Consider the following 10,311-nt stretch of genomic DNA (forward strand, 5'->3'; position numbering starts at 1 on the left):
TTTTAATTTTTACACTATACTATTAATTATAATTTGTATAATTATAACTACTAATAATTTATATAATTATTACTACTAATAATTTGTGTATTACTTAATGTTTCAACAAAATAAAACTCAAAAATAATTGTCCATGATGCAACCCTAGAAAATTGAAAAATTTTAGACTATCTCACTTGTAAATAGTACTAATCAATCGATTTGATTACATAATCATTACAAACGTTATTACTGTCTCTGAAAATATTCTATTCATTGAATGTATTGTTAATTATATGGTTTATTGGGTACCAAATCATCGCTGTATTGACTGTATTCAGACAATACATTACATACTATATGTATGTATGGGTAAGCAATGCATCAAAAAATTATATTCCCATTTGTGCTAAAAAAAATTATTTCCCGATTTTATTGCGGCGGCCAATCCTAATCTGGTCGCACACGTTGTCCGTACGGCCACTGCATCAGCGACTGGTCGAACGATTTCAGACAATGCGGGCGCACATACATCAGTCAAACATCGATAGCCGGCCATCGATACTGTCGCAGCCGTTGCCACCGATTCCCGGCGGTGGCGGCGATACACACAAAAAGGCTGTACTGAACAGTGCGGCCGCAGCTTTTGCGGCCAACCCTATTGGCAGCAACGAAATGCTGGCAGTCTATGGCCATCAAATGCTAGACGAAAACATCTATTCCGTACCGCAAGATCAGGCCAACAATTGTTTGTCTCGGCCTCGAAGTGCCGGTTTCGAGAACGGAGGCGCCGCCCGAGTCCAACGATCCCGTTCTATACCCCGATCGCATCCAATCAATTCGGGTCTGAATACTATTCATTATTCATCGACAACATCCTCATCGTCAGCGTCATCGACGACCAGTACTAACACCAACACCAACAACAACAATACTGGTCCACCGTTACCGCCGCGTGCCTCGACATTGGAGCGCAATCATAGCCACAGTAGTACCGGCAGTAATTCGGACAGTAGGCCAGTACTGCCCCGACGGCAGCGCAAGTGTTCGACCGATTTGGAGTATAAGCTAATCGATATCGACATCGAAAGTATACCGTCGACGCCGACACTGTTGGCAGCTATCAAACGAGCGACACATTCGGCAACTGTCGACTACGGCAACATTGGCGGCGGCGGCGGCGGTACTACCGCTGATACTTCGGTGGTCAACAATAATAATAATAATCATCAAAACAATACTAGTCTTCTCGATTAAAACCTAACATACCTAACATTCCCCTCAAATTATTTTATTATATATATATGTTTGTATGAATTGATTTATTTTTATTTATTAATTTTAGTTTAAATATATAAATCAATTAATTAATTAATTAATTATTTTGTTTGTTTATTAATTATTTAAAATATTATTTTTTTTTAAATTATAGATTATTATTATTATTATTAGATTTTTGATGTTTGAATTATAATTATTTAAGTTATTATTATTTTTTGATTGTTTTTTTTTTTAAATAAGTATTTTATACTATTTCAAGCTATTATATAATATATATATAATAAGCTATTTATATACTCAATATTTTTTTTAAATTTTTTATTTTGATGTAAATTTTTGTAATTGTAAAATTTTATTTATCTCCAGTATATAATATACTAGTAAATAGATTTTTTTATATATATATGTGTGTGATTTATTTTTTAATTATGTAATATTTAAAAATTATTATTGAATTTTTTTATATAAAATGTAAATTTTTCAAAAACTTTAAAAAAATATTGTATTTTTAGTTGATAACAGCAAAAATATTTTATATAAATATTTGTAATTAAAATATTAAGTGTAAGAATAATAATAATAATAATTTTAAAATAAATTAAACTTCAATCGATCAAATATGAAAAAAATTATTAATTAAATAATTTATTTATTATAATTTTATAATTTTCTCTATTTATTATTTCGTTACGTTATGTTTGGTTAATTTAGATAGGTTAGGATTAGATAAATTTTTTCAAATATTATATGTGATTTTTTACAGGTTTTAATTATTTGAGTTAGGTTAGGTTACGTTTGATAAATTTGCGTAATTTGTGCAAATCAACGTTATTTGTGTATATAGTGTACGTAATTTATGGATATACACGTCATTTGTAGATATCAACGTAATTTGTGTCTATAATAAGCGTAATTTATGTAAATTGACGTAATTAATTATTGTCACAGTAATTTATGGATATAAACATAATTTGTGTCTATAATAAACGTAATTTATGTAAATCAACGTAATTTATGAATATTAGCGTAATTTGCGGAAATCAACGTAATTTATTAATATCAAAATAATTTGTGTCTATAATAAACGTAATTTATGTAAATTGACATAATTAATTATTTTCAAAGTAATTTATGGATATAAACGTAATTTGTGTCTATAATAAACGTAATTTTTGTAAATCAACGTATTTTATGAATATTAACGTAATTTGTGGATATCAACGTCATTTGTAGATATCAACGTAATTTATGTAAATCAACGTAATTTGTAGATATCAACGAAATTTGTGTGTATCAACGTAATTTATGGATATCAACGTAATTTGTGGATATCAACGTAATTAGATTAGAGATTAGATTAGAGATTAGATTAGAGATTAGATTAGAGATTAGAGATTAGAGATTAGAGATTAGAGATTAGAGATTAGAGATTAGATGAGATAATACTAAATAAGTTTAACGTAATAATTCTTGTCATCGTAATTTATGAATATAAACGTAATTTGTGGATATCAACGTAATTTGTGTCTATAATAAATGTAATTTGTGTCTATAATAAACGTAATTTATGTAAATCAACGTAATTTGTGTCTATAATAAACGTAATTTATGTAAATCAGCGTAATTAATTGTCACCGTAATTTGTGTACAACGTCATTTGTGTTTATAATGTAAGTAATTTATAGTATTAATTATAATTTTATAAATGTTATTAATGATTCAATACAATTTAGTATAAGATAAATATATATAAAATTGTTTATTTTCCACTCTATACTACTGTATATACTACTTAATATTAAAAAATAATAAAATATTCTATAAATCATGTAATTCAGTAAAATATAAATCAAAAAATTTATTATTTAGTATTATTTAATTATTTTACATTAAAAATTTTATATAAAGTATTTATATAATATGTGCTACTAAAAAATCAAAAACATTAATTATTTAGTTATTTTTATATTAAAAATTTTATATAATGGATTAACTTTTTTAATTTTTACACTATACTATTAATTATAATTTGTATAATTATAACTACTAATAATTTATATAATTATTACTACTAATAATTTGTGTATTACTTAATGTTTCAACAAAATAAAACTCAAAAATAATTGTCCATGATGCAACCCTAGAAAATTGAAAAATTTTAGACTATCTCACTTGTAAATAGTACTAATCAATCGATTTGATTACATAATCGATTGTAAACTAATTATTACTGTCTCTGAAAATATTCTATTCATTGAATGTATTGTTAATTATATGGTTTATTGGGTACCAAATCATCGCTGTATTGACTGTATTCAGACAATACATTACATACTATATGTATGTATGGGTAAGCAATGCATCAAAAAATTATATTCCCATTTGTGCTAAAAAAAAATTATTTCCCGATTTTATTGCGGCGGCCAATCCTAATCTGGTCGCACACGTTGTCCGTACGGCCACTGCATCAGCGACTGGTCGAACGATTTCAGACAATGCGGGCGCACATACATCAGTCAAACATCGATAGCCGGCCATCGATACTGTCGCAGCCGTTGCCACCGATTCCCGGCGGTGGCGGCGATACACACAAAAAGGCTGTACTGAACAGTGCGGCCGCAGCTTTTGCGGCCAACCCTATTGGCAGCAACGAAATGCTGGCAGTCTATGGCCATCAAATGCTAGACGAAAACATCTATTCCGTACCGCAAGATCAGGCCAACAATTGTTTGTCTCGGCCTCGAAGTGCCGGTTTCGAGAACGGAGGCGCCGCCCGAGTCCAACGATCCCGTTCTATACCCCGATCGCATCCAATCAATTCGGGTCTGAATACTATTCATTATTCATCGACAACATCCTCATCGTCAGCGTCATCGACGACCAGTACTAACACCAACACAACAACAACAACAATACTGGTCCACCGTTACCGCCGCGTGCCTCGACATTGGAGCGCAATCATAGCCACAGTAGTACCGGCAGTAATTCGGACAGTAGGCCAGTACTGCCCCGACGGCAGCGCAAGTGTTCGACCGATTTGGAGTATAAGCTAATCGATATCGACATCGAAAGTATACCGTCGACGCCGACACTGTTGGCAGCTATCAAACGAGCGACACATTCGGCAACTGTCGACTACGGCAACATTGGCGGCGGCGGCGGCGGTACTACCGCTGATACTTCGGTGGTCAACAATAATAATAATAATCATCAAAACAATACTAGTCTTCTCGATTAAAACCTAACATACCTAACATTCCCCTCAAATTATTTTATTATATATATATGTTTGTATGAATTGATTTATTTTTATTTATTAATTTTAGTTTAAATATATAAATCAATTAATTAATTAATTAATTATTTTGTTTGTTTATTAATTATTTAAAATATTATTTTTTTTTAAATTATAGATTATTATTATTATTATTAGATTTTTGATGTTTGAATTATAATTATTTAAGTTATTATTATTTTTTGATTGTTTTTTTTTTTAAATAAGTATTTTATACTATTTCAAGCTATTATATAATATATATATAATAAGCTATTTATATACTCAATATTTTTTTTAAATTTTTTATTTTGATGTAAATTTTTGTAATTGTAAAATTTTATTTATCTCCAGTATATAATATACTAGTAAATAGATTTTTTTATATATATATGTGTGTGATTTATTTTTTAATTATGTAATATTTAAAAATTATTATTGAATTTTTTTATATAAAATGTAAATTTTTCAAAAACTTTAAAAAAATATTGTATTTTTAGTTGATAACAGCAAAAATATTTTATATAAATATTTGTAATTAAAATATTAAGTGTAAGAATAATAATAATAATAATTTTAAAATAAATTAAACTTCAATCGATCAAATATGAAAAAAATTATTAATTAAATAATTTATTTATTATAATTTTATAATTTTCTCTATTTATTATTTCGTTACGTTATGTTTGGTTAATTTAGATAGGTTAGGATTAGATAAATTTTTTCAAATATTATATGTGATTTTTTACAGGTTTTAATTATTTGAGTTAGGTTAGGTTACGTTTGATAAATTTGCGTAATTTGTGCAAATCAACGTTATTTGTGTATATAGTGTACGTAATTTATGGATATACACGTCATTTGTAGATATCAACGTAATTTGTGTCTATAATAAGCGTAATTTATGTAAATTGACGTAATTAATTATTGTCACAGTAATTTATGGATATAAACATAATTTGTGTCTATAATAAACGTAATTTATGTAAATCAACGTAATTTATGAATATTAGCGTAATTTGCGGAAATCAACGTAATTTATTAATATCAAAATAATTTGTGTCTATAATAAACGTAATTTATGTAAATTGACATAATTAATTATTTTCAAAGTAATTTATGGATATAAACGTAATTTGTGTCTATAATAAACGTAATTTTTGTAAATCAACGTATTTTATGAATATTAACGTAATTTGTGGATATCAACGTCATTTGTAGATATCAACGTAATTTATGTAAATCAACGTAATTTGTAGATATCAACGAAATTTGTGTGTATCAACGTAATTTATGGATATCAACGTAATTTGTGGATATCAACGTAATTAGATTAGAGATTAGAGATTAGATTAGAGATTAGATTAGAGATTAGATTAGAGATTAGAGATTAGAGATTAGAGATTAGAGATTAGAGATTAGAGATTAGATGAGATAATACTAAATAAGTTTAACGTAATAATTCTTGTCATCGTAATTTATGAATATAAACGTAATTTGTGGATATCAACGTAATTTGTGTCTATAATAAATGTAATTTGTGTCTATAATAAACGTAATTTATGTAAATCAACGTAATTTGTGTCTATAATAAACGTAATTTATGTAAATCAGCGTAATTAATTGTCACCGTAATTTGTGTACAACGTCATTTGTGTTTATAATGTAAGTAATTTATAGTATTAATTATAATTTTATAAATGTTATTAATGATTCAATACAATTTAGTATAAGATAAATATATATAAAATTGTTTATTTTCCACTCTATACTACTGTATATACTACTTAATATTAAAAAATAATAAAATATTCTATAAATCATGTAATTCAGTAAAATATAAATCAAAAAATTTATTATTTAGTATTATTTAATTATTTTTACATTAAAAATTTTATATAAAGTATTTATATAATATGTGCTACTAAAAAATCAAAAACATTAATTATTTAGTTATTTTTATATTAAAAATTTTATATAATGGATTAACTTTTTTAATTTTTACACTATACTATTAATTATAATTTGTATAATTATAACTACTAATAATTTATATAATTATTACTACTAATAATTTGTGTATTACTTAATGTTTCAACAAAATAAAACTCAAAAATAATTGTCCATGATGCAACCCTAGAAAATTGAAAAATTTTAGACTATCTCACTTGTAAATAGTACTAATCAATCGATTTGATTACATAATCGATTGTAAACTAATTATTACTGTCTCTGAAAATATTCTATTCATTGAATGTATTGTTAATTATATGGTTTATTGGGTACCAAATCATCGCTGTATTGACTGTATTCAGACAATACATTACATACTATATGTATGTATGGGTAAGCAATGCATCAAAAAATTATATTCCCATTTGTGCTAAAAAAAAATTATTTCCCGATTTTATTGCGGCGGCCAATCCTAATCTGGTCGCACACGTTGTCCGTACGGCCACTGCATCAGCGACTGGTCGAACGATTTCAGACAATGCGGGCGCACATACATCAGTCAAACATCGATAGCCGGCCATCGATACTGTCGCAGCCGTTGCCACCGATTCCCGGCGGTGGCGGCGATACACACAAAAAGGCTGTACTGAACAGTGCGGCCGCAGCTTTTGCGGCCAACCCTATTGGCAGCAACGAAATGCTGGCAGTCTATGGCCATCAAATGCTAGACGAAAACATCTATTCCGTACCGCAAGATCAGGCCAACAATTGTTTGTCTCGGCCTCGAAGTGCCGGTTTCGAGAACGGAGGCGCCGCCCGAGTCCAACGATCCCGTTCTATACCCCGATCGCATCCAATCAATTCGGGTCTGAATACTATTCATTATTCATCGACAACATCCTCATCGTCAGCGTCATCGACGACCAGTACTAACACCAACACCAACAACAACAACAATACTGGTCCACCGTTACCGCCGCGTGCCTCGACATTGGAGCGCAATCATAGCCACAGTAGTACCGGCAGTAATTCGGACAGTAGGCCAGTACTGCCCCGACGGCAGCGCAAGTGTTCGACCGATTTGGAGTATAAGCTAATCGATATCGACATCGAAAGTATACCGTCGACGCCGACACTGTTGGCAGCTATCAAACGAGCGACACATTCGGCAACTGTCGACTACGGCAACATTGGCGGCGGCGGCGGCGGTACTACCGCTGATACTTCGGTGGTCAACAATAATAATAATAATCATCAAAACAATACTAGTCTTCTCGATTAAAACCTAACATACCTAACATTCCCCTCAAATTATTTTATTATATATATATGTTTGTATGAATTGATTTATTTTTATTTATTAATTTTAGTTTAAATATATAAATCAATTAATTAATTAATTAATTATTTTGTTTGTTTATTAATTATTTAAAATATTATTTTTTTTAAATTATAGATTATTATTATTATTATTAGATTTTTGATGTTTGAATTATAATTATTTAAGTTATTATTATTTTTTGATTGTTTTTTTTTTTAAATAAGTATTTTATACTATTTCAAGCTATTATATAATATATATATAATAAGCTATTTATATACTCAATATTTTTTTTAAATTTTTTATTTTGATGTAAATTTTTGTAATTGTAAAATTTTATTTATCTCCAGTATATAATATACTAGTAAATAGATTTTTTTATATATATATGTGTGTGATTTATTTTTTAATTATGTAATATTTAAAAATTATTATTGAATTTTTTTATATAAAATGTAAATTTTTCAAAAACTTTAAAAAAATATTGTATTTTTAGTTGATAACAGCAAAAATATTTTATATAAATATTTGTAATTAAAATATTAAGTGTAAGAATAATAATAATAATAATTTTAAAATAAATTAAACTTCAATCGATCAAATATGAAAAAAATTATTAATTAAATAATTTATTTATTATAATTTTATAATTTTCTCTATTTATTATTTCGTTACGTTATGTTTGGTTAATTTAGATAGGTTAGGATTAGATAAATTTTTTCAAATATTATATGTGATTTTTTACAGGTTTTAATTATTTGAGTTAGGTTAGGTTACGTTTGATAAATTTGCGTAATTTGTGCAAATCAACGTTATTTGTGTATATAGTGTACGTAATTTATGGATATACACGTCATTTGTAGATATCAACGTAATTTGTGTCTATAATAAGCGTAATTTATTATTTTGTTTGTTTATTAATTATTTAAAATATTATTTTTTTTAAATTATAGATTATTATTATTATTATTATTAGATTTTTGATGTTTGAATTATAATTATTTAAGTTATTATTATTTTTTGATTGTTTTTTTTTAAATAAGTATTTTATACTATTTCAAGCTATTATATAATATATATATAATAAGCTATTTATATACTCAATATTTTTTTTAAATTTTTTATTTTGATGTAAATTTTTGTAATTGTAAAATTTTATTTATCTCCAGTATATAATATACTAGTAAATAGATTTATATATATTATATATATGTGTGATTTATTTTTTAATTATGTAAAATTTAATAATTATTATTGAATTTTTTTATATAAAATGTAAATTTTTCAAATAATCTGTATGTGATTTTTTACATTAAAAAAATATTGTATTTTTAGTTGATAACAGCAAAAATATTTTATATAAATATTTGTAATTAAAATATTAAGTGTAAGAATGATGATAATAATAATAATAATTTTAAAATAAATTAAACTTCAATCGATCAAATATGAAAAAAATTATTAATTAAATAATTTATTTATTATAATTTTATAATTTTCTCTCTATTTATTATTTCGTTAGGTTAGGTTAGGTTAGGTTAGGTTAGGTTAATATAGTTTTTTTTTTTAATTTAGGTTATGTATTTTTTTCATAAATAAATTTTTTTCACACAAAATAAAAACTAATAAAATAGGAGTATAATTATAAATTATATTATATAAATATTAAATAAATTATAATTGAAGTATTGATAATGATCGGAAATTAAATATATATAAATAAACCAAATATAATAATATATTTAATAATAAATTTTAATTAAAAAAATTTTGTTCACAATTTTTATAAATTTTAATTATATTTATTTAATAATAACACACACACACACACACACACACAAACATATTTTATAATTAGTAATTTAATATTAATGAAATTTCTATTTTACTTTTAAATCTATTAATTTACATTGTCTATTTAATAAGATATTTAAGAAATAAATAATTTTTTAAAAATAATTAATTAAGAAAAATTATAATTTTATATTTAGATAGATTTAATTTTTAAAAAATTTAAATAATTTTAAAAAAATATATAATTTAATTATATTTTTTTTAAATCAAAATTAATTACAGTATTATTTAACAAACATTTTTTTTAGATATATTATACTAAATATAGACTAATAAAAAATAAATAAATTTTACTATATTTGTTTCAAACATATTTTTTTACATATTTTTAAAAAAATAACAAAATCCTAATATATTGAGTCTCTACTACTAAATACATACACACAGAGAGTGAGAGAGAGAGAGAGAGAGAGAGAGAGATAGTGAGAGAGAGATAGTGAGAGAGAGAGAGAGATAGTGAGAGAGAGAGAGAGAGAGATAGTGAGAGAGAGAGAGAGAAAGAGAGTAACAGAGAGAGAGAGAGAGAGAGAKAGTGTGTGTGAGAGAGAGAGAGAGAGAGAGAGAGAGAGAGAGAGAGAGAGAGAGAGAGAGAGAGAGAGAGAGAGAGAGAGAGAGAGAGAGAGAGAGTAAGAGAGAGTAAGAGAGAGAG

At 26.1% G+C, this 10,311-nt stretch overlaps 3 protein-coding genes across 3 annotated transcripts; all 3 read left to right on the plus strand.

The window, feature by feature from the left end:
* Positions 1-210: 210 nt before the first annotated feature.
* LOC128957265 (probable myosin light chain kinase DDB_G0279831) lies at positions 211-1,261 on the plus strand. Its single transcript, XM_054303000.1, has 2 exons — positions 211-351; positions 472-1,261. The coding sequence occupies exons 1-2, from the start codon at positions 340-342 to the stop codon at positions 1,234-1,236; spliced, it is 777 nt and encodes a 258-aa protein (XP_054158975.1). The 5' UTR covers positions 211-339; the 3' UTR covers positions 1,237-1,261.
* Positions 1,262-3,491: 2,230 nt separating this feature from the next.
* LOC128957240 (uncharacterized) lies at positions 3,492-4,498 on the plus strand. Its single transcript, XM_054302974.1, has 3 exons — positions 3,492-3,610; positions 3,732-4,253; positions 4,310-4,498. The coding sequence occupies exons 1-3, from the start codon at positions 3,599-3,601 to the stop codon at positions 4,496-4,498; spliced, it is 723 nt and encodes a 240-aa protein (XP_054158949.1). The 5' UTR covers positions 3,492-3,598.
* A 2,263-nt stretch (positions 4,499-6,761) lies between these two features.
* LOC128957260 (rho GTPase-activating protein gacZ-like) lies at positions 6,762-7,794 on the plus strand. Its single transcript, XM_054302994.1, has 2 exons — positions 6,762-6,880; positions 7,002-7,794. The coding sequence occupies exons 1-2, from the start codon at positions 6,869-6,871 to the stop codon at positions 7,767-7,769; spliced, it is 780 nt and encodes a 259-aa protein (XP_054158969.1). The 5' UTR covers positions 6,762-6,868; the 3' UTR covers positions 7,770-7,794.
* The last annotated feature ends 2,517 nt before the right edge of the window (positions 7,795-10,311 follow it).

The sequence above is a fragment of the Oppia nitens genome, unplaced genomic scaffold (assembly GCF_028296485.1).
Source record: "Oppia nitens isolate AA-2021 unplaced genomic scaffold, nextdenovo-longstitch-racon4-pilon3 scaffold39_pilon_pilon_pilon, whole genome shotgun sequence".
Lineage (NCBI taxonomy): Eukaryota > Metazoa > Arthropoda > Arachnida > Sarcoptiformes > Oppiidae > Oppia > Oppia nitens.